This window comes from Salmo salar, chromosome 06 (genome assembly GCF_965601325.2).
Source record: "Salmo salar chromosome 06, fSalSal1, whole genome shotgun sequence".
Taxonomy (NCBI): domain Eukaryota; kingdom Metazoa; phylum Chordata; class Actinopteri; order Salmoniformes; family Salmonidae; genus Salmo; species Salmo salar.
The window spans coordinates 73,837,426-73,863,078 of NC_138296.1; the positions used below are offsets into that span (position 1 = coordinate 73,837,426).

A 25,653-nucleotide genomic window follows, 5' to 3' on the forward strand; every position below is an offset into this window, starting at 1 on the left:
GGCCATTTTGAGCCTGTAATCGAACCCACAAATGCTGATGCTCCAGATACTCAACTAGTCTAAAGAAGGCCAGTTGTATTGTTTCTTTAATCAGAACAGTTTTCAGCTATGCTAACATAATTGAAAAAGGGTTTTCTAATGATCAATTATGATAAACTTGGACTAGCTAACAACATTGGAACACAGGAGTGATGGTTGCTGTTAATGGACCTCTGTACGCCTAAAAATCAGCCGTTTCCAGCTACAATAGTCATTTACAACATTAACAATGTCTACACTGTATTTCTGATCAATTTGATGTTATTTTAATGCACAGTTTAAACTTAATTTGGCCAAAGTAAATGGCTAAAATTGATTAAACAAAACACTTGTGAACTGGTTTAAACCTCAAAACGTTTTGAACAGGCTATAAACGCAGCAATTACCAAGAAAGGCTAGTGCCTACAATACCCAACAAATGACAGCAATAGACTAATGATATTTATTTTACAACAGGCCTACTGATAACCTCTTAAACTAAATAAGGAGCACACAATTAAAAAGAGATCAAACTTTATTCAGCCAACAAAAATGTCAACAGAATGAAACAAAACAAGTTTAGCATATTTAGCCCTTGTGTTGTCTTAAGGGTGAAAAATGACCCGCAACTATGTTTAACAACAGAGAAAACCCCCTAAATGATATTTTTTCAACTTGAAATTTGATGACTTTTCCTAGAGTGACCCCAACATTAGAAAAAGTGAAACATTGCCTTTGTTCATATTTCCATGAAAGCTGTACACCACCAGGTTACAAAGATGGTCTTAGGGTCATTTTCTGACCCGGCAGTTATAAAATCAGTTACACACACACGGAATTGAGATTGTGTGCTACTAATTGAACTCAGACAAAACTAAAAAACGTGCATGTGCAGCAACTCCCCTCCACAACAACACACAACAAAACAAAAACTATTTCAGACAAAATAAACATTTCTTGAAAGCATTGTTTACTAATGGTGAATGCAGTCAGAGGCTATAAAGGTGCTGCAGATGACAGTCCCCCCCCCCCCCCAGTTCTCTCTTTGCTGAAGCCATGAGTGCACGTTTCAGTGCCCAGCAGGTCGTAGATCAGATTTTTTCAGACGTCCAGGAGGAACATTTTTGTCAAAGAACAGCAAAAAATCTTCCTGGAGATGACAAATTGAGGCTTTCTGTAAATATGGAGACAACTGGAAAAGGATGGATGAGATTGACCCACGTGCCTACATAGGGCTGCTAATCTTAGCGGGTGTGTATAGGTCCCGAGGCGAGGCTACATGTAGTCTCTGGGATGCAGAGAGTGGAAGGGCGATTTTCCGTGCCTCAAGAATGCTACGATTTGATAACCGTGAGTCAAGACCTTCAAGACGCGTGAGAGACAAACTGGCGACCATAAGAGAGGTCTGGGAGAAGTGGGTGGAGCGTCTACCATACCTCTACAACCCTGGGCCTGAAGTTACAGTGGATGAGCAACTGGTTCCATTCAGAGGTAAATCTGTAATGTAAGTGATTTTCACTGTTCATTTTATTATGTATTGCTGTAATATCGTTGATTTATGTTCTTCACGTTTTTGTTTTGTATCTATTATCTTATTTTATTCTTATTGTTTATACACCTTGTGGGTGGGGGCAATGGTTAAAAAAAATGGGATTAGACTAGCATTTTGTAGTTCAATTATTGTTTCCCTTCAATAAAATGCATTCAAAACTACTTTCTCCAAGTTTCTGCTACTTTCTTAGGCTATACAAGTGCTATCTTTTGCAGTACCTTTAGCAATAACAATAATAATAATAATAAAGCTCTAAAGAAAACAATCATGACAGGTGTGTTGTAATAAAAACGAGTGGTGTCCACAGATTAAATGCAGTCTTTCTGCATTGTGAAGAGGGAAAACCCAGATATTCACAAAGTTTGTGTTGAATGACAGGTTGTTTCTTCAAGCAAAATAGATTTGGGGTTTAAAATTCAATTAAGCTGCTTAATTTTAAGGGTTTAGTGAAGTGCGGGTCATTTTTTACCCTTAGGACAAGGGGAGTATACAGAATGTTAAGACTACAAAGGTTAAAGAACTGGTTTGGATTAATACATTGGCCTACAATAACAACAATGAAATACAATAATAATGATAAAACAAATGATTATAAACACTCCAGAATTGCATCCTAACTGAATAGAGTCGTACAGTAGCCCCCATTTAGCCGCATCAACATTCTTGTCATCTTTGTCCACAACCACTTTTCCATATTTAGGACATTCCCCTTGTAGCAGAAGCTCCAGACTAACATTTTCCCCTGGTGGAACTGTTTTTCAGTCGGTGGCAGCAGCCCACGATTTGGTCAAACTATTTTGTTTATTTTTTCATGATGCAACAGGATAGCTATACAATCAGAAAACAGATTTTTTTTTTCTCCCAGGAAAGGAGAGTGTCTCGCTTGACACAGCAGCAGGCCCCAGCTAAAAAAGGTACAGGCAGGCAGACACCTTCATTACAGCAAACATGAGGATAATGTACTTTACCTTTTGTCCAAATCATGGTTTCAGCCTCCTACCTTTATGTTTTTAGTGAGGTGAATGAATGTGCAGCCAGCAATGACGCGACCAACACATTTTTTTACTCGCACAGCCAAGTGCGGCAGGTAGCCTAGGGGTTAGAGCGTTGGACTAGTAACCGAAAGGTTGCAAGATCGAATCCACGAGCTGACAAGGTAAAAATCTGTCGTTCTGCCCCTGAACAAGGCAGTTAACCCACTGTTCCTAGGCCGTCATTGAAAATAAAAATGTATTCTTAACTGACTTGCCTAGTTAAATAAAGGTTCAAATTTATATATATTTTTAAAGTAAAGGGTTGCAAAAGACGACTAAATGGTCACAGTCTGGAGTCCTGCCTTGTAGGCTTTTCACTATAGGCATACTCTCCAACTTTCATTTTAGGCCAAGGCTCCTTTCTTGCTTTCTCTCTACCAGCAGCACAATTGGCCGGCTACAATTACAATTACCGGCTAACGGAAACCCTGCTCCACCCCTCAAATCAACACATTTACCAATCACGTGGGGGGGCTGGAATATGGGAGGAGGGAATAACTGATTGGACAGGATCCTACCTCTCTGCCAGGTGACCTTGGCGGGGTCGAGGTCGAGACGGACAAAGGAGCTGACCTCCTGGGGCGTGAGAGCACTGGGGTCAATCTCACTGATGCCCAAACGCTAGAGCAGGAGAGAGAGAGAGCGAGAGAAAGAGATGATAATGTCAACAACAGCTTATGAATCATGCAGTGGTAAAGCCAGCAGCATAGCACCCTGCATCCCACTGCTGGCAGGCCTCTGAAGCTAAGAAGTGCTGGACCCCGGATGGGAGGCCAGATGCTACTGGAAGTGGAATTTGAGGGCCAGTAGGAGGCACTCTTTCCTCTGGTCAAAAAAAAGTATATCCCAGGTTAGTGATTGGGGACATTGCCCTGTGTAGGGCACCGGGTTTTAAACGGGTGTCCTGACTCTCTGCTGTCACTAAAGATCCAATGGCACTTATCGTAAGAGTAGGTGTGTTAACCCCGGTGTCCTGGCTAAATTCCCAATCTGGTCCTCATACCATCATGACCACCTAATCATCCCCAGCTTCCAATTGGCTCATTCACCCCTCCTCTCCCCTGTAACTATTTCCCAGGTCGTTTGCTGAGAATGTGATCTCAGTCAACTTACCTGGTAAAAAAAGACCGTTCAATGAGGTCCAAAAGGCTTCATTTTCCTATCTCAGACATTTAACTCTTATCCCAGAATTTCCCTGTGATGTCTATCATATCACCTTTCCCAACTAAAGGTAACTGCCAAAATAAAGAAACCACTTGATTAAATGAGGGATACAAAAGAAATTGAAAGCAGGTGCTTCAACACAGGTGTGGTTCCTGAGTTAATTAAGCAATTAACATCCAATCATGCTTAGACTCATGTAGAAACATTCCCAGTTGCCCATTATTTTGGCTGCCAGGCTAGAAGAGATCTCAGTGACTTTGACAGAGGGGTCTCAAAGGAGCATGGCGTTTAAAAGGTGTGTGTCTCAGTCACCAGATCTCAAATCAATAGAACACTGATGGTCTCTGGAGCAGTGCCTGAGTGTTTTCCATCAACAAAATATCAAATTAGGACATTTCTGTCAGAAGACAGACTGATCTTTCATTTACGTCTAGTCCTAGATTCCCTTCATTAGACAATTCTTATGAGACTCCTCCAGTACTTTTCCCACAAAGCTCTTCCACTCGCTTGGTCTCCCTCCCTCTTCCACTCCCACATATCTTCAAACTGATTAATATTTCACATCCTCCTGAACTTCTCCACTCAAGTCTTCCTCAAGTTGTGTGTTTGTGTCTCTGAGGCTGTGTGCTGCTTCGGAAGACCTCACGCCTCCATCTCCTATATGTTTGTAATGGTTTAACACCAAGCCGGACTGCTATCAACACTCCTATAAAAGTCCTATGGTAAACCATAGAGTCCTATATTCCTCTAAATGTAATCCAAACAGATGAGTGAGTGGTGATGTTGAGGGGATAGTGCTGCAGAGTGAGTGAGAGGTCCTATGAAGGGATGTTGGACTACCAGTATTTCAGCTCACTGAGGCCAGCTAGTGGAGGTCTTAGGGACATAACTGGGCGAGGTAACTGAACAATAGCCAGTACACATAGGACTTTAGGCAGTGAATTGGGTGGACTTACACATAGCCTGGCGATCTGTATGGGAGAGAAGCGCCTAACTCCGTTCACTGAGGGGACCAGTCTGCTGTACAGAGCCTGGAGAGAGACGTAAAAGAGAATATATCAAGTGGCGATGTCATAATTCATACACAATATGGAAGTTAAATGGGTCCTGTGACAACATTGTGATCTCACTAGTGTCACATTTAGGCATCTAACAATGCTTTTTGAAGGGATTTGCATGGAAGATCTCGGAATACACTGACATATCCATCCTATAGGATGTTCACCTATTCCCCTCGACCACGCCCACAAATTGGGGAAAACGAACATGCTTTCCCATTAAACCCCAGTGTGAAAGAGACAACTTAGTTATATAGAAATAACAAAACACGCCGAAAACCTGGTGTGTTGTTCAATGTACATGTAACCAGGTCAGAAGTCTCGACATATGAGTCGCAATGCTCCGACAGAGTAATAGAGCCTGAGAGAAGAGCCCTGTGGTTTCAGGCTACTCTGCATGGGAGATTGTGGGGACCCGATGTCCAGGTAGGCTACAGGTAGTTGTGCGTCGAAAACAGTTATCTCATAGGAAAGACATTTAACTCGTTTAGTATAGTCCGTTTGTAACTCCTCACTACTTGCATCAGTACGTTTGTTTGTGTTGTTGGTCATGGCTAGCATAATGTTCCAGTCGGTAGCTAGCTAGCACTCACATGGCTGCTAGCACCGTCAAGAAAAGGGGCATGAGCCCCTACAATATTGTTTTTCTAAGTAGTGAAAACGCTCAGGAACAGGCGATGTTGAAAAGCAATCTTAAAACATGTACTTTTCTTAAATTGAGTTTTATAATTGTCTTAAACAAGCAGAGAAGAAAATTTAGTTCGAACGTCGCGGCTATCTAATACTGACTGGGAATACGCTGAAACTATTTACATTGTGATGTCAATATCATTTTTAGGACAACTCTGCATTCTGATGGCATAACTCTCCATTGTGATATCACAATCGCTCCGAATTGTGACATCACAGTCACCTTGTCTGTTTGGGTGGCCTCGTGCAGCATCCGGGCATCAATGGCAGCGGCCACCAGGTTATTGGCTGCAGTGATTGCATGGATATCACCTGTCAAATGGAGGTTGAACTGAGAGAGAGAAGGTGGGACAGAGAGACAAAGAGAGAGAGATAAAGAAGGTGGGACAGAGAGACAAAGAGAGAGAGATAAAGAAGGTGGGACAGAGAGACAAAGAGAGAGAGATAAAGAAGGTGGGACAGAGAGACAAAGAGAGAGATAAAGAAGGTGGAACAGAGACAAAGAGAGAGACAAAGAAGGTGGGACAGAGATAAAGAAGGTGGAACAGAGAGACAAAGAGAGAGAGATAAAGAAGATGGGAAAGAGAGAGAAGATTGGAAAGAGAGACAAAGAGAGAGAGAGATGGGAAAGAGAGAGAGAAAACAGAGCAAGTCATCAGATTCAAAACTGAAATAAAATAAAACTACGGAAGTGAAAACTCAATTTACTGAATTTCATTGACCAGAGTAGAGTTCCATAGAGAACCAAGAGCGAGGGTTATATGTAATTTCAATCAGACTATATGTTATGTCTCATACTGTGACTATGAACTCATGTTGCCCTATAGTTGACTGGACCCCCACCTCTGTGACTACACTACGACACACAAAGATCACAACACAGTCAGTGCCCTTACAGTCCAACAGACTCCATCATGTAGTTTAAAGATCCATTTAACAGCCACTGGAGTATTGAGGAGAGAAAGAGAGAGAAGAGGGGGGAGTTCAACAGTGCTGGTGTTTGTGTTGAAGGCAGGGAAGCTAGGAGGCTGAAAAGCCTTCTCTGAAGTGTCTGTCTCTCAGACTTTGAAGTCTGATGCCTCCCTCCCCATTTCCCTCCCTCCAGCTCTCACCCTCCACCTTGTCTCTTCATGCATACTTTAGTCATAGAGAATGTTATGCACGCGTTGGTGTGTATGTGTGTGTGTGTAGTTTAAACATGGTGTGTTTGTGTAGCCCCTTTGAAGCCGTGGGTCCAGCTGAGAGCTGCCTGTGTGTGTCTCTTACCTCCTCCATAGGGATGACCTGGGCATATCCCCCTCCCGCGGCGCCCCCTAGGGGAACACAGACAAAACACACAGTGAGAGCGAGACAACATGCACGAGGGAGACAGGAGTATTGCTGAGCTGTGGACTTAAGCAAACTACTCCACCTCCATCCCCTTACAATCTGAACAAAGATGTTAACAATTAGCTTCACACAGACAACATTCCCTTACCATTCTCCTCATAAGAAGCAGATGGATATGTGAACAGATGAATTTATTAGCATAGATAAGCTTTCTCTAACATAGATATACGAGTAGAGATCTGCCCCTCTGACCTTTGACCCCAAAGGTGGGCCCCTGAGAGGGCTGTCTGAGGCAGGCGAAGGAGTTGAGCTTGAGGTGGGCAGAGAGAGCCTGGACCAGGCCAATGACCACCGTGCTCTTACCCTCCCCTAGGGGGGTCGGTGTGATACTGGTGTTGGAGAGAAAAAGAGGTAACATTAAGAGAAACGTACACACTAATAGAGATGTATTTGTGCTGAGTATAGTTCTAGAATGAGGGACTCAAGGCAGGGTTACTGGGCCGCTCGTGCTATAGTCTAATCAGCAGCATCTGATCTCACAGCCCTAACCACATTTAGCCTGTATCCAAGGCAACCAGATTCATTAGTCCAATTGGACTAATTCATGTGACCAATTGGTATCTCACTGGACATTATAGAGATGAATAAACCAAATATAAAAGTGAGAACCCTGTGAGACCTATTAAAAAGTGACTTAAAATGCAATCCGTCTTTTAACCCAATGTTGCTCAGTTTGTGGTAAGAGTTGGGAAAAGAGGGAAGAGAAAGCTAGGGGCACTTTCTCTCTCCCTATCTGGTGAACACGCTCTCTTCTTCTGACAACAATTGAGTGAGGCCCCTCGCCTCCAGAGGGCCCGCAGGGAACAAAGACGGTTCCTTAAGGAGAGGGAGGGTAGGTGTGGGTGTGTGTGCACGCGAGACCGAGGGAAGTAAGAGCCGGATAGTGAATCAGTGTGTACAGTGCCTTCAGAAAGTATTCATACCCCTTGACTTATTCCACATTTGTTGTGTTACAGCCTGAATTCAAAATTGATTAAATTGACTTTTTTTTTCTCACCCATCTACACACAACCCCATTTTGACAAAGTGAAAACATGTTTTCAGAAAACGAAATACAGAAATATCTTACTTACATAAGTATTCACACCCGAGTCAATAATTGTTAGAATGAACTTTGGCAGCGATTACAGCTGTGAGTCTTTCTGGTTAAGTCTAAGAGTTTTGCACACCTGAATTGTAGAATATTTGGCCATTATTATTTGTTTAATTCTTCAAGTTCTGTATAATTGGTTGTTGATCATTTGCTAGACAGTCATTTACAAGTCTTCCAATAGATTTAAACCAATTTAAAGTCAACACTCAAACTAGGCCACTCAGGAAAATTCAAATGTCATCTTGGTAAGCAACTCCAATGTATATTTGGCCTTGTGTTTAAAACCTCTTACATCTAGATGTTCCGCTAGCGGAACGCCTCGCCAATATCCAATGATAGAGCGTGGCGCGAATTACAAACTCCTCAAAAATCCCAAAACTTAAATTTTTCAAACATATGACTATTTTACACCATTTTAAAGACAAGACTCTCCTTTATCTAACCACATTGTCCGATTTCAAAAAGGCTTTACAACGAAAGCAAAACATTAGATTATGTCAGCAGAGTACCCAGCCAGAAATAATCAGACACCCATTTTTCAAGCTAGCATATAATGTCACAAAAACCAAAACCACAGCTAAATGCAGCACTAACCTTTGATGATCTTCATCAGATGACACTCCTAGGACATTGTTATACAATACATGCATGTTTTGTTCAAACAAGTTCATATTTATATCAAAAATCAGCTTTTTACATTAGCATGTGACGTTCAGAACTAGCATACCCACCGAAAACTTCCGGTGAATTTACTAAATTACTCACGATAAACGTTCACAAAAAAACATAACAATTATTTTAAGAATTATAGATACAGAACTCCTTTATGCAATCGCAGTGTCCGATTTTAAAATAGCTTTTCGGTGAAAGCACATTTTGCAATATTCTGAGTAGATAGCCCGGCCATCATGGCTAGCTATTTTGACACCCACCAAGTTTGGCACTCACCAAACTCAGATTTACTATAAGAAAAATTGGATTACCTTTGCTGTTCTTCGTCAGAATGCACTCCCAGGACTTCTACTTCAACACCCAATGTTGTTTTGGTTCCAAATAATCCATAGTTATATCCAAATAGCGGCGTTTTGTTCTTGCGTTCAAGACACTATCCGAAGGGTGACGCGTCGGCGCGTATCGTGACAAAAAAAATCAAAATATTCCATTACCGTACTTCGAAGCATGTCAAACACTGTTTAAAGTAAATTTTTGTGCTATTTTTCTCGTAAAATAGCGATAATATTCCGACCAGGAGACCTTGTTTTCGTTCAAAGACTGAAAATAGAGTCTTCACATACACGCGCGCACCCGTGTCATTGTTCTCAGATCGACCACTTTCCAAAACCTCTACTGTTTTTCGCCCAGGGACTGCAGAGTCATCATTCCCCGTTCTGGCGCCTTCTGAGAGCCTATGGGAGCCTTAGAAAATGTCACGTTACAGCAGAGATCCTCTATTTTCCATAAAGAGGCTATAGAAGGACAAGAAATGGTCGAGAGGGAATCTTCTCAGGTTTTGGCCTGCCATATGAGTTCTGTTATACTCACAGACACCATTCAAACAGTTTTAGAAACTTTAGGGTGTTTTCTATCCACATCTACTAATTATATGCATATTCTAGTTTCTGGGCAGGAGTAATAACCAGATTAAATCGGGTACGTTTTTTATCCGGCCGTGAAAATACTGCCCCCTATCCTAAACAGGTTAAGGTTATAGTCCTGCTGAAAGGTGAATTTCTCTCCCAGTGTCTGGTGCAGACTGAACCAGGTTTTCCTCTAGGATTTTGCCTGTATTTATCTACAAAAAAAAAAAAAAATTATGTAGTTCTTGCCGGTGACAAGCATATCCATAACATAATGCAGCCACCACCCTGCGTGAAAACATGAGTGGTACTCAGTGATGTGTTGGATTTGCCCCCCACAAAATAAGTATTCAGGTCATAAAGGTCCTTTTTTACAGTTTCACTTTAGTGCCTTATTGCAAACGGGATGCACGTTTCTATTCTGTACAGGCTTCCTTTTCACTCTGTCATTTAGGTTAGTATTGTGGAGTAACTACAGTGTTCTATCACAGCAATTAAACTATGTAACTGTTTAAAAGTCACCATTGGCCTCATGGTGAAATCCCTGAGCAGTTTCCTTCCTCTCTAGCAACTGAGTTAAAAACGACGCCTGTATCTTACTAGTGAATGGGTGTATTGATACACCATCCAAAGTGTAATTAATAACTTCACCATACTCAAAGGGATATTGAATGTCTGCTAGATGGGTCATTTTTTCAAGCAATAGGTGCCCTTCTTTGCGAGGCATTGGATAACCTCCCTGGAAATTGGTTGAATCCGTGTTTGAAATTCACTGCTCACCTTATAGATAATTGTATGTGTGTGGTACAGAGATGAGGAAGTCATGAGGTAGGTAAATCTCTGCCTTATCTCAGCTCACTGGTCACGATAACACCCACCCGTAGCATGCGCTCCAGCAGGTATATCTCACTGGTCATCCCCAAAGCCAACACCTGCTTTGGCCGCCTTTCCTTCAAGTTCTCTGCTGCCAATGACTGGAACGAATTGCAAAAATCGCTGAAGCTGGAGACTCATATTTCCCTCACTAACTTTAAACATCAGCTATCTGAGCAGCTAACTGATCGCTGCAGCTGTACATAGTCCATCTGTAAATAGCCCACCCAATCTACCTACCCCATATTGTTTTTATTTACTTTTATGCTCTTTTGCACACCAGTATTTCTACTTGCACATCATCATCATCTATCACTCCAGTGTTCATTTGCTAAACTGTAATTACTTCGCTACTATGGCCTATTTATTGCCTTACCTCCTCACGCCATTTGCACACACTGTATATAGACTTTTTTTTCTCTATTGTGTTATTGACTGTATGTTTGTTTATTCCATGTGTAACTCTGTGTTGTTGTTTGTGTCGCACTGCTTTGCTTTATCTTGGCCAGGTTGCAGTTGTAAATGAGAACTTGTTCTCAACTAGCCTACCTGGTTAAATAAAGGTGAAATAAAAAATAAAATAAATAAAAAGTCATTCAAAAATCATGTTAAACACCATTATTGCACACAGAGTGAGTCCATGCAACTTACTATGTGACTTGTTAAGCACACTTGTACACCTAAACTTATTTAGGCTTGCCATATCGAATGAGTTTAACAATTATTGACTCAAGGCATTTCAGCTTTTCATTTTTTATTCATTTGTAAAAATGTCCCTAAACGTATTTCCACTTTGACATTAAGGGGTATTGCGTGTAGGTCAGTGACACAAAATTCAGGCTGTAACAAAAAAAATTGGAAAAAGTCAAGGGATGTGAATATTTCTGAATAAACTGTATGTGTTTATGTGGCAGTGTGTGTTTATGCTTGAGGCAGTGGGTTGGAGACAAAGAGTGTTTAGCTCATTTGAACCTGTGTGTGTGTGTGTGTGTGTGTGTGTGTGTGTGTGTGTGTGTGTGTGTGTGTGTGTGTGTGTGTGTGTGTGTGTGTGTGTGTGTGTGTGTGCGCGCTGCTGCCGGTCTGCTAGGGGTTGGGGCGAGTGGCAGCAGTGCATTCCTCAGCCAGACACATGAAAGGAGGCAGTGGGGCCTGATCTGTCAGAGCAGCAACATTCACACACCCTTCAAAGAGGGGCCGGCCCCGACCGCCAGGGGCCCTGACAGGTATGAGACAAGGCTCCACGGTCTCCTGACCCCTATCCATCTCCAAGAAGAAAAAAAAAAATATATATATATATATCTTTCTCTCTGTTTCGCCATCTAAAAAAAAAAAATACCTTCTGGCAGCTCACTCTCGGTTTGACAAGAGGAAACCCAAACACAACCTAGTTCCCAGGCATTTGTAGTAAAAGTAACAGTGAGCATATTTCTGTGAGCAGTGTAGCGAGAATAGAGATGGAATCGGGGGGGGGGGGGTAGAAACACAAATGTGCAAAGGGGTGAAGTTCAAAATAGAATAAATTCCTTGTCCAGACGGTAAGACTCACCCAGCCACCAACACATATTTCCCATCAGGCTGTTCTCTGAGGCGATCCAGGAGTGAGAGGCGGACCTTAGCCTTGGTTCTGCCATAGGCCTCAGTCTCTTCCTGCAGCAGGCCTATCTCTTGGGCCAGCTGGTCCACAGGCTTAGGAGTCTGGGCACGGGAGATCTCTATGTCACTGTGGAGGAATGGGTGGACAAGTTACCTCAGACCTTATAATACAATATTATCTAAACATCGCTTAGAATACTGAAAGAAGTCCTTTTGTGAGATCTCCTACAGTTGAGACTCAGAGGAGTGGATGAGCTGAGGTTTGTCAAGGCAAGAAGAGATGTTGCCTCTCTTAGCACCATTCAAAGGTTGTGCAAATGGGAGCTTTGTGTTTTGTATAGAGGGATATGGTTAGTTCCTGGGTTGACCCAGGTAGCCCAGTGACAAGGGTACGTCCTGGTTCTTACCTGGGTACAGGTGACAGGGGCTGCAGCTTGAGGCTGCGGAGTGTCCAGGGTCTGTACTGTTGCCCCTGGGCCCAACGACTGCTGCTTTGCACCACGTTCCGCATCCGGAGGGCAGCTGTTAGGGGTCCCACTCCAGACATCTCCATTCCATGATCTTCTGAGACAGAACAACTCAATTATAAGGTTAAAACAATTGCATACTGAATTTCTATCTAAAGTACATTGGGAAAGTATTCAGGCCCCTTCCCTTTTTGTTACGTTACAGCCGTATTCTAAAAGGGATTACATTTATTTTTCCTCAATCTACACACAATACCCCATAATGACAAAGCGAAAACAGGTTTTTAGAAATGTCTGAAAATGTTATACAAATAAAAAACAGAAATACCTTATTTATATAAGTATTCAGAGATTTTCTATGAGACTCGAAATTGAGTTCAGGTGCATCCTGTTTCCATTGATCATCCCTGAGATGTTTCTACAACTTGTTTGGAGTCCACCTGTGGTAAATTCAATTGATTGGACATGATTTGGAAAGGCACACACCTGTCTATATAATGTTTCACAGTTGACAGTGCATGTCAGAGCAAAAGCCAAGCCATGAGGTTGAAGGAATTGACCGTAGAGCTAAGAGAAAATTGTGTCGAGGCACAGATCTGGGGAAAGGTACCAAAAAATGTCTGCAGCATTGAAGGTCCCCAAGAACACTGACCTCCATCATTCTTAAATGGAAGAAGTTTCGAACCACCAAGACTCTTCCTAGAGCTGGCCGCACGGCCTTTGTCAGGGAGGAGACCAAGAACCCAATGGTCACTCTGACAGAGCTCTAGAGTTCCTCTATGGAGATGAGAGAACCTTCCAGAAGGACAACCATCTCTGCAACACTCCACCAATCAGGCCTTCATGGTAGAGTGGCCAGACGGAAGCCACTCCTCAGTAAAAGGCACGACAGCCTGCTTGGAGTAAGCCAAAAGGCACCTAAAGGACTCAGATCATGAGAAACAAGACTCTCTGGTCTGATTAAAAAACAAATTAACTTTGGTCTGAATGCCAAGCATCACGTCTGGAGGAAACCTGGCACCATCCCTACGGTGAAGCATGATGGTGGCAGTATCATGCTGTGGGGATCTTTTTTAGCGGCAGGGACTGGGAGAAGTCAGGATCGAGGCAAAGATGAACGGAGCAAAGTACAGAGAGATCCTTGATGAAAACCTGCTTCGGAGATCTCAGGACCTCCGAATGGGGCGAAGGTTCACCTTCCAACAGGACAACGACACTAAGCACACAGCCAAGACAAAGCAGGAGGGGCTTCAGGACAAGTCTCTGAATGTCCTTGAGTGGCCCAGCCAGAGCCCCAACTTGAATCCGATCGAACATTTCTGAAGAGACCTGAAAATAGCTGTGCAGAAACACTCCCCATCCAACCTGACAGAGCTTGCATGGATCTGCAGAGGAGAAGGGGAGAAACTCCCAAATACAGGTGTGCCAAGCTTGTAGGGTCTTACCCAAGAAGACTCGAGGCTGTAATCACTGCCAAAGGTGCTTCAACAAAATACTGAGTAAAAGGTATGAATAAATATATAAATGTGATATCATTTTTTTTGTATAAATTTGGGCGGGGGGTCTAAAAACCTGTTTTTGTTTTGTCATTATGAGGTATTGTGTGTAGATTGATAAGATAATAAAAATAAAAAAATATATTTTTGAATTAGGCTGAAACGTAACAAATGTGGAAAAAGTAAAGGGGTCTGAATACTTTCCGAATGCACTGTATATTACAGAACCTATCCAGCAGTGAATTAATTAATTAAAAGCATATTGTGACCAAGCAGTTCTGTAATGTCCCTATGATGACGATGTTCCCCCCTGATTGACACAGGTCAGTCCTACCTGTCATAAGAGCAGAGCCACAGTGGATGACTGCAGTCCCAGGTCTCAGCCATGTGGGAGGGACATCCATATGCCCCGCAGCCAACAGGACTACAGCGTTCGCCTGCATCATCTGGGGAAGAGAAAAGAGATGGAGAGCATAAGAAAGAGGGGACAGAGTGAGACAAATTAAGGAAGTGACCAAACTAGTTCAAATTACATCCTTCAGTAGTTCAAGTACAGGGTAATAGATGCAGATAGGTTTGACTTTAATCTCTGCAGGTCTTCAAAGCTCTGTCAGTCTAATCATGGCATGACAGCCATCAAACACACCTCACATGTTTCAGGGTATTGTCTCAATTAGAGCTACACTGCCACCGAGTGGTCAAAACACAAAGTGTCTATTGAAACACGCCGAGTGGTCAAAACACAAAGTGTCTATTGAAACACATTTTGTAAGTGTACCTTGTGTAGGTGGATGTGTGTGTGTGCGCGCATGTATCTGTGTGGACATACCTGTTTCTGTAGACCCTCAGAGCTCCTCCGGCTGTTGAGGACCACCATACCGCTTCTCTGCATAAGGCATTGCAGGGCCACCCCGAGGGGTCCTTCACCCCCCACCACCAACACGGTCCTCCCCTCCATAGGGGTGTCTACGGAAACAGGAAAATATGGTATAAGATATACAGTATATTTTTATTCAACAGTACAATATATATTTATCTCATATTCCTAGAATAGTCCCTCCTGGGGTTCCATAAAAGTGAGAGTATTCAGTAGTCCAGTGTTTTTCTTATGGTGTAATAGTTTGGTGTCATCGTTTTCATTGGACTCTATCCATATGTGGATCACCTTCCCTAAACTAATAGCAAAGCTATTTCAACTGGATAGTAATCCAATCCATACATTACAATTTGAACACAAAAATGATTTGACATATGCATTACATATAGTACGTACTCGCTAGGCTTAGCCGTGATGAAGAACTCTAGCTGCGTGACTTAAGTTACAGTGGTCTCCATTGATGGTATGCTCTGAATTACTCCAGTCTAGTTTAAGTAGCAGTGTGACACTTACTCTTTTATTTTTTACATTTTTTATTTCACCTTTATTTTAACCAGGTAGGCAAGTTGAGAACAAGTTCTCATTTACAATTGCGACCTGGCCAAGATAAAGCAAAGCAGTTTGACACATACAACAACACAGAGATACACATGGAGTAAAACCAACATACAGTCAATAATACAGTAGAAAAATAAGTCTATATACAATGTGAGCAAATGAGGTGAGATAAGGGAGGTAAAGGCAAAAAAGGCCATGGTGGCGAAGTAAATACAATATAGCAAGTAAAACACTGGAATGGTAGATTTGTAGTGGAAGAAAGTGCAAAGTAGAAATAGAAATAATGGAGTGCAAAGGAGCAAAATAAATAAATACAGTAGGGGAAGAGGTAGTTGTATGGGCTAAATTATAGATGGGCTATGTTCAGGTACAGTGATATGTGAGCTGCTCTGACAGCTGGTGCTTAAAGCTAGTGAGGGAGATAAGTGTTTCCAGTTTCAGAGATTTTTGTAGTTCGTTCCAGTCATTGGCAGCAGAGAACTGGAAGGAGAGGCGGCCAAAGGAGGAATTGGCTTTGGGGGTGACCAGAGAGATATATCTGCTGGAGCGCGTACTACAGGTGGGTGCTGCTATGGTGACCAGTGAGCTGAGATAAGGGGGGACTTTACCTAGCAGGGTCTTGTAGATGACCTGGAGCCAGTAGGTTTGGCGACGAGTATGAAGCAAGGGCCAGCCAACGAGAGCGTACAGGTCGCAGTGGTGGGTAGTATATGGGGCTTTGGTGACAAAACGGATGGCACTGTGATAGACTGCATCCAGTTTATTGAGTAGGGTATTATTTTGTAAATGACATCGCCGAAGTTGAGGATCGGTAGGATGGTCGTTTTACGAGGGCATGTTTGGCAGCATGAGTGAAGGATGCTTTGTTGCGAAATAGGAAGCCAATTCTAGATTTAACTTTGGATTGGACTCTGCTCACCATGTCTGGCCAGCAGCTCCATGACAGCGTTGGCCAGGGGGGGTGTGAAGCCCTGGCTCATATCTCCTCGCACCAGCCTCCCCACGTTCAGGTCTGACACACTACAGTATAGTCAGGACACACACGCATAAAGTAGGGTACAGCACAAGTAGTAGACATAAGACATTGCTAGTGTAGCGTCGGCAGTAGGCTGGCTAGGTGGTTTTAGAACAGTCCTCATATGGTGCATTATGAATGAGCAATAACTGGGTAAGGCTACAGTATAGATCAAATGTGTTTTATGTACAATTACAATCCATGGGTGATGGTGGTAGTAGTAACTGTATAATCCAACAAAGGCTATGACCCTAACAATGCTCTATGGCCCAACAGTGGTTTAACCTGAAAAATTCTGTCTGTCGTTGTAAGGCAACTCTTGTCATCCTATAATAGAGAATGTTTCTCTGTCATTGGGTCATGTTTTAGTTGCTCTACAATAACCCACAGTACTGTCTCTCTGACGTGCTGTTAATGTCCTGCAGCACATTCTGATTTGGACCAAATTCAAGGCAGCATGGCAGAAAATGCATTTAATCTCCACAGGGCAAGAGGCACACAAATCCAGGACAGAAAGGGACAGGCTTCAACAGATGAATTAATGGTAAAGCTCTGATATCTGTGTAGTAATGCTGTAATTACACTAATTAAAACATTGTACGAACAAGTTGTAATAGAAAGTACGCTGAGCTGTGTTTGTAATGAATGTGTTACCCGTCCACGTCCTTCTCTGGTCTGAGTGTGTTGAGGACCCGGCTGGTGAGGGAGGCAGGGGGGAGGTGGAGGTACACACCATGCACCCTGGGATCCTCATTCAGCTTCAACACCTCCTCTATAATCTACACAAAGAAGGAAAGAGGGTGTCGGGGAGAGGGACAAGGAGAAAGTGGGGTGGAATTGGGAGGGAGAAATGACTTCAGTTAAATCATAAAGGTAAACAAGCAAGAATGTGGCCCTTGATGTCTAAAAGTGTGCACTCTTAAGGTGAGAGGTCAACCCCTCAGGCAACGGATAGTGACCTCAGCTGCCCCTGGAAAGAGAGTGGGTTAGTGGAGGTAAAGAAACATGGAGGGAGAGAGGAGAAGAAAGAGAAAACACATGCACCGAGGACATAGTGAAAGTAGAGCAGCAGACACCTCAGACACGCTCACGGAAATCCAGACATCTGCTAGTCCCATTCCAAGGATATCCATAGACCCTAATACACACAGGACCATGATCATCACCCTACTGTTGAAAAGGTCATTCCCAGGTCCACAGCTGAGAAGGAAGGAACCTCATAAATGTAATGTGTTGAAAGAGATTCAACAATTTCCTACAACAACTATCTAGTTTTCGGGGGAGATCCATGATATTATGTCCAATACTTATTGATCATTGAGCGAGACTGTGGCTTGAATCATTAGACAGGCAATGGAAGAACAAGATATGCAGATGCATTAACCTGACACATGCACGCATGCACACAGACACAGTAAAGTGAATGTCAGGCAGAATTTGACTTGCAGGGAAGGGTGGCAAGAAGGCAACAGCCAATGACGTGATGTCCAATCACAGTGAGTGTTGTTGGATTGTGGTAGGAATTTGTGTAGTAGGTATTGGCTGGTTTGACTCACCTCATCTTCAGTGCATTCTCTGGGCAAGCAGATCTGAGTAATGTTCAGGCCAATCTATGGAACGAGGGATTCAGGGAAATGAACAGTGGGAAAACACCAACAGGTAACTTTACTTCTGCTATAAGGGTAGCGTAATAGTAAAATTACTTTTTTAAAGCTAAAGAGAAACAGAATCCCTTAATGTACCTTTCCAGCCATCTTCTTGTTGATCTCTAGTAAACGGTCATCCTCATCTGCCTTTGAGACAAGAATACAAAGCCTTGAGCAACATAGACACACACCAAAGGCTTCAATATAACCCTCACGGGAGCCTAGAATAACCCATCAATAACCAGCCCACCCCAACTGACAACGGCCAAGCACAGAAGTAATTTAAGGCCACAGTGACCTGCAGACGGTAGGTTAATGCCTGTTTACCTGTATGATAGCCAGTGTAGGTTTGAGTGCAGGGTGGCCCCTCTGCAAAGCCACCATCTTCTCTTTGGTCCTTTGAACGTTCTCCCTGCAAGAGAAACCGGAGTCAGAAAAACGCACTCATCCACATTGAAGACCACATATATTCATTCACATGTAGCCCTAGGGGCAAGCTATGGAGGAAGCAGCCGAAAACAAAAGACAATCCTTGGCATGACAATGTCATCACATACTTTTCAAGCAACTGGTAGTCAAGCTTTATCATTATGATTGGATTGTAGTCAGATATCATGTTTGGAAGTGTACATCTAGATTGCATTGGTGGCTACAGTGACAGTTTGATCATTCAAATAAAAGGGATTGAACAACAAAAGAAAAACATTTGAAAATATTTTGTGAAATGAAACTTGTGACCATGTTATTAGTAATAATTACATAAACTTTTCCTTACAGAGTGTGTGGGGACTTTGTGATCTGTGCCACGTTGCTGTACCAAGAAGCCTACTACTGGAGGATGAGTCAAAGCCGGGAATGGGGATTGTACACTTAACTACATATGGCGACCATCATGTAAACAATGAATTGTGGAACATTTGTTTGTAGCCTTTTCCATAAAAACGTTTTCATGTATCAGTTCTAATATGTTGCAATTACACGTGTGTGAAACATATGCCAGGGCCATGGGAGTATGAACAGTGGAAAATTGCATCAGCTGGGTGGTAGTAGTTGGTTAGCAGCTCCTTAAAAGATGCCGGTCACACGCGGGAAGCTCAGCTGGCTACAAGCAAAATTAAGAAGACGAACTACTGCATCAACTTTAATGAAACTGGCTACATCCCACATGAAATACAACAATACAAGTAGCGTGGATGTTGTAAGATGTAAGATGCTAACGTTAGCTGGCTCAACTACATAGTTGGGTACATTCAGGAAATAAGTGACTTGGCCATTCGTTCATGTTACGAATGGTAAAAAAAATGCATTGACTGAAATATTGAAAAGCTTTGTTTACCTGATAGTATTTTCGTAGCCCGGCCCATCCGTTTGCTTTCCTAACTTGGGCGCTTTTTCCGCGGAGGTAGTGCCGCTTATGGAACATGCAGCCCGGAGAAGCAACTGGCTGTTGCTGGAATGACCGAGCGGTAGAGATCTCTTCGCTAAGCCGAACACCCTGACTCCCGTACGAGGTTGGTGTACGGATGGGGTCGGTAAATTGCGGCAGGCATGGCGAAGTGTAGAAAGCCTCATGATGATTCTGATGAAATAGCGGGTTGTTGATGTTAACTACCGACTGGTGAGACTCGGAACCCGTGATATTAGAGAAACCGGTAGTGGTTGAGACACTATGCAAGCAGCGTGTTGGTAAAGCGCGGAACAGCCCAGTTGCCGCCACCCCCCCTTCGCGTGAACGCGCACAAACTCAAATCTTCATTGCTGCGACTTGCATGCTAGTTGAGGTTTCTGCTCTTCACTCCCGTTGTCAGTTTAGCCTACATTTCACTGATCTTTGTAGCAGAATGCATATTTTATTTGTGTTCACCCAAAATGTAGGCTAGACTTTGCTGCGCTACAAGGCCTATGACTCACTGTGAAAATTGGGATGGGATGTAGTAAGATTGGCTCAGGAAGTAGGAGGCTTAAAAACAATGGAACAGATCAGCAGCGGTAAAGTCTGCTGTGTTTATTTTTACAAAAGGATGTATAGTTCCATAAAGTGCCAAACGATACATAAACTCGATGGGAAAAAAACATTAAGCTAAAATTCTAAATATTTTTTGGTTAAACCCATGGCTTGGGCCCTTAAATGTGACATGCATGCTACAAGCATCAGTATCCCATGGTCTGCCGTTATGAGGTAGTCTATCCGGACATTATGTAGCTGTAAAAAAAAATCGATTTAAATTGTTTTTGTCACATGCGCCGAATACAACTGGTGTATACTTTACCGTGAAATGCTTGCTTATGAGCCCTTCCCAACTATGCACAAAAAAATAGACCTAACACAAAATTAATAAAATACACAAGAATGGAGCTATATTCAGGGAAGTACCAGATATACAGTATATTAACATACGTCCAGGGTAAAGTAACAACCCAGCTCGCACATTTGAATCCTTGAAAGTTGTGGGAATGTATGTTTTTTGTTTCTCATTGGTTGTGGAAATTAAGCCATACGTTTCCTGACCTGTAAAACTGAACGTTATTTAAACGTTGGCGTTATTTAAATGTTCCTAGAACAGAAGTGAAAATCTCACCTGTTCTAGAAAGTTCATTTTTAGGTTGCAGGGAGGTTCTGAGAATATTTTACTCTGGTTACTTGAAAGCTTTCCTGGGAGGTTTTATTAACGCTCTGAGAATGAAAATTCTAGGTTATTTGCAGGATTTTCTTTTATAACTTAAAAAAAACTTTCACTTTCATTATTTTTTAAAATGTATTTCACTTTTACTTAGCCAGGTAGGCCACAACTGTGACCTGGCCAAGATAAAGCAAAGCAGTGCGACAAAAACAACAACACAGAGTTACACATCAGATAAACAAACGTACAGTCAATAACACAATAGAAAAATATGTATACAGTGTGTGCAAATGAAGTAAGGAGGTAAGGCAATATATAGGCCAATAGTGGCAAAGTAATTACAATTTACACTGGAGTGATATATGTGCAGATGAGGATGTGCAAGTAGAAATACTGGTGTGCAAAAGAGCAGAAAAACTAAAACAAATATGGGGATGAGGTAGGTAGTTGGATGGGCCATTTACAGATGGGCTGTGTACAGCTGCAGCGATCGGTAAGCTGCTCTGACAGCTGATGCTGAAAGTTAGTGAGGGAGATATAAGTCTCCAACTTCAGTGATTTTTGCAATTCGTTCCAGTCATTGGCAGCAGAGAACTAGAAGGAAAGGCGGCCAAAGTAGGTGTTGGCTTTGGGGATGACCAGTGAAATATAGCTGCAGGAGCGTGTGCTATGGGTGGGTGTTGCTATGGTGACCAGTGAGCTGAGATAAGGCTGAGCTATACCTAGCAAAGACTTATAGATGACCTGGAGCCAGTAGGTTTGGCGATGAATATGTAGCGAGGACCAGCCAACGAGAGCATACAGGTCACAGTGGTGGGTAGTATAAGGGGCTTTGGTAACAAAACAGATGGTTCTGCGATAGATTGCATCCAATTTGCTGAGTAGAGTGTTGGAGGATAATTTGTAAATGACTTCGCTGAAGTCGAGGATCGGTAGGATAGCCATTTTTACGAGGGTAAGTTTGGCAGCATGAGTAAAGGAGGCTTTGTTACAAAATAGGAAGCCGATTCTAGATTTACCTTTGGATTGGAGATGCTCAATGTGAGTCTGGAAGGAGAGTTTACAGTCTAGCCAGACACCTAGGTATTTATAGTTGTCCACATATTCTAAGTCAAGAACCGTCCAGAGTAGTGATGCTAATCGGGTGGGCGGGTGTGGGCAGCGATCCGTTGAAGAGCATACATTTCGTTTTACTAGCATTTAAGAGCAGTTGGAGGCCACAGAAGGAGTGTTGTATGGCGTTGAAGCTCGTTTGGAGGTTTGTTAACAGAGTATCCAAAGAAGGGCCGGATGTATACAGAATGGTGTCATCTGCGTAGAGGTGGATCAAAGAATCACCCGCAGCAAGAGCGACATCATTGATATATACAGAGAAAAGAGTTGGCCCGAGAATTGAACCCTGTGGCACCCCAATAGAGACTGCCAGAGGTCCGGACAACAGGCTCTCCGATTTGACACACTGAACTCTATCTGAGAAGTAGTTATTGAACCAGGTGATGCAGTCATTAGAGAAACCAAGGCTATTGAGTCTGCCGTTGAGAATACGGTGATTGACAGAGTCGAAAGCCTTGGCCAGGTCGATGAAGACGGCTGCACCGTACTGTCTTTTTTTTCGATGGCGGTTATGATATTGTTTAGGACCTTGAGCGTGGCTGAGGTGCACCCATGACCAGCTCAGAAACCAGATTGCATAGCGGAGAAGGTACAGTGGGATTCAAAATGGTCTGTGATCTGTTTGTTCACTTGGCCTTCGAAGACTTTAGAATGTTTCAATAAGACTTTTAATATCACTGCTAGGTTCTTTTGGGTAAACTGTTTTGAACTCCAAGCACAGGTAAGACACATGGACATTTGTTTCCTTAGGCATTAACACATTTTTATGTGACACAGCATCAGTGAGATTCTAACCTATGCTCTTCTGTGCTCTAACCTTGGAATTAGTCCACTGCCCCCATCAGGATGGAGCTAGCATGCCATGTTTTCTTATGCATACAAAGCTATTCCTTTTAGTCTATTCAAACAGACCCCATTTCAAATTAAACAAGCACTCATTAAGATCAGGTGTGGCCAATTAGTGGGAACGGCCAACACACCTGAACACACTTAACAAGATAGGGTATATGTTATTTTTTATAAAATTCTTAGAATGTGTATTTTTATGGGAAGTTTTCTTCATGCTCTGATAACGATATTTAAAGCTTATTGATATTCATGTGTACAATTCAACAACAAAAAAGTACTTTCCCAGAATATTGCCAAGAACTGACATAAAAGAGAACCATCTGAATGTTCTGAGAGCATCGCTTAAGTCACACCATTTTTTAGAACGTTCACAGAGTGTAGTACAAATATGACATTACAGTAAATAAAACCACATGGGAACTTGTGTGGAATGTTCTGTGGAAGTACAGAAATTCCCACAGAAGAATGTTGTTTCTTAACTCTATCAGTCTCGAGACCCAAGCAAAAATTGTCTTTTCATCTATCTGACTTTCATTTATCTGCATGTCCAACCCCTTTATTTTTCCTCACAATTAAGTGTTTTACCATTTTCTTTTTAGGGCAACCAGGGCTCTGAGTAGAACACAAAACTATTTGACATAAACAGTTGCATTCATGAGTTGTTGGAATAAATGGAATAAAGTTCCGGAACTCCAATTTGAGCAGCAGCAGCTGAAAAATGAGCTCCTACAAATATTGAAATTTACATGGTTTTTAGAGTGAAGTACATCGGAAAAAAGCAAAAGAAAACTGCAAGACTGAATAGGAGAAAAAACAAGCAACAAACAAAGAAGATAGGCTTTTGAAAAATAACTATTTTTCATAAAATTGTAGTTATCTTAGCAAGCTGAATTGTTTACCAGTTGCTAAGCAGTTGCTAGGGACTCTTTTGGAAGAAGCTAGCTAGCTAACGAAGAACAACAAAGAATATCTAGTTAACAGAAGAAAAGAAAGAGAAAATCAGGACAGAAGAAAAAGGATATCAAAGTGAAACAGTTCTCTAAAGACACAGGAGACAATAATACAAGAAACAACACTTCTGTAGCTTGTCAACTATGTGTCTGTCTATCCCTGTTCTCTCCTCTCTGCACAGGCCATACAAACGCTTCACACCGCGTGGCCGCTGCCACTCTAACCTGGTGGTCCCAGCGCGCACGACCCACGTGGAGTTCCAGGTCTCCGGCAGCCTCTGGAACTGCCGGTCTGCAGCCAACAAGGCTGAGTTCATCTCAGCCTATGCTACCCTCCAGTCCCTAGACTTCCTGGCGCTGACGGAAACATGGATTACCACAGATAACACTGCTACTCCTACTGCTCTCTCTTCGTCTGCCCACGTTTTCTCGCATACCCCTAGAGCATCGAGCCAGCGGGGTGGTGGCACTGGAATCCTCATCTCTCCCAAGTGGACATTCTCTCTTTCTCCCCTGACCCATCTGTCTATCTCCTCATTTGAATTCCATGCTGTCACAGTTACCAGCCCTTTCAAGCTTAACATCCTTATCATTTATCGCCCTCCAGGTTCCCTTGGAGAGTTCATCAATGAGCTTGACGCCTTGATAAGTTCCTTTCCTGAGGATGGCTCACCTCTCACAGTTCTGGGTGACTTTAACCTCCCCACGTCTACCTTTGACTCATTCCTCTCTGCCTCCTTCTTTCCACTCCTCTCCTCTTTTGACCTCACCCTCTCACCTTCCCCCCCCTACTCACAAGGCAGGCAATACGCTTGACCTCATCTTTACTAGATGCTGTTCTTCCACTAATCTCATTGCAACTCCCCTCCAAATCTCCGACCACTACCTTGTATCCTTTTCCCTCTTGCTCTCATCCAACACTTCTCACTCTGCCCCTACTCGGATGGTATTGCGCCGTCCCAACCTTCGCTCTCTCTCTCCCGCTACTCTCTCCTCTTCCATCCTATCATCTCTTCCCTCTGCTCAAACCTTCTCCAACCTATCTCCTGATTCTGCCTCCTCAACCCTCCTCTCCTCCCTTTCTGCATCCTTTGATTTTCTCTGTCCCCTATCCTCCAGGCCGGCTCGGTCCTCCCCTCCTGCTCCGTGGCTCGACGACTCACTACGAGCTCACAGAACAAGGCTCCGGGCAGCCGAGCGGAAATGGAGGAAAACTCGCCTCCCTGCGGACCTGGCATCCTTTCACTCACTCCTCTCTACATTCTCCTCTTCTGTCTCTGCTGCTAAAGCCACTTTCTACCACTCTAAATTCCAAGCATCTGCCTCTAACCCTAGGAAGCTCTTTGCTACCTTCTCCTCCCTCCTGAATCCTCCTCCCCCCCCCCCCCCCTCCTCCCTCTCTGCGGATGACTTCGTCAACCATTTTGAAAAGAAGGTTGACGATATCCGATCCTCGTTTGCTAAGTCAAACGACACCGCTGGTCCTGCTCACACTGCCCTACCCTGTGCTTTGACCTCTTTCTCCCCTCTCTCTCCAGATGAAATCTCGCGTCTTGTGACGGCCGGCCGCCCAACAACCTGCCCACTTGACCCTATCCCCTCCTCTCTTCTCCAGACCATTTCCGGAGACCTTCTCCCCTTCCTCACCTCGCTCATCAACTCATCCTTGACCGCTGGCTACGTCCCTTCCGTCTTCAAGAGAGCGAGAGTTGCACCCCTTCTGAAAAAACCTACACTCGATCCCTCCGATGTCAACAACTACAGACCAGTATCCCTTCTTTCTTTTCTCTCCAAAACTCTTGAACGTGCCGTCCTTGGCCAGCTCTCCTGCTATCTCTCTCAGAATGACCTTCTTGATCCTAATCAGTCAGGTTTCAAGACTGGGCATTCAACTGAGACTGCTCTTCTCTGTGTCACGGAGGCTCTCCGCACTGCTAAAGCTAACTCTCTCTCCTCTGCTCTCATCCTTCTAGACCTATCTGCTGCCTTTGATACTGTGAACCATCAGATCCTCCTCTCC

At 43.2% G+C, this 25,653-nt stretch overlaps 1 protein-coding gene across 2 annotated transcripts in view; it reads right to left on the reverse strand.

The window, feature by feature from the left end:
- mthfd1l (methylenetetrahydrofolate dehydrogenase (NADP+ dependent) 1 like) overlaps positions 1-19,821 on the reverse strand; it is an 84,935-nt gene extending 65,114 nt beyond the window's left edge. Inside the window, exons 1-15 of one of the 2 annotated variants that reach the window (XM_014205574.3) lie at positions 19,437-19,821; positions 18,428-18,512; positions 18,197-18,247; positions 18,011-18,064; positions 17,109-17,233; positions 16,359-16,459; positions 14,834-14,970; positions 14,339-14,450; positions 12,449-12,605; positions 11,995-12,168; positions 7,098-7,234; positions 6,783-6,829; positions 5,740-5,847; positions 4,725-4,799; positions 3,123-3,225 (exon numbers count right to left, since the gene is read on the reverse strand). In XM_014205574.3, coding sequence (XP_014061049.1) covers positions 3,123-3,225; positions 4,725-4,799; positions 5,740-5,847; positions 6,783-6,829; positions 7,098-7,234; positions 11,995-12,168; positions 12,449-12,605; positions 14,339-14,450; positions 14,834-14,970; positions 16,359-16,459; positions 17,109-17,233; positions 18,011-18,064; positions 18,197-18,247; positions 18,428-18,512; positions 19,437-19,672 — 1,702 coding nt within the window. In that variant the 5' untranslated portion in view covers positions 19,673-19,821. 2 annotated transcript variants of the gene reach the window in all.
- Between the last annotated feature and the right edge of the window lie 5,832 nt (positions 19,822-25,653).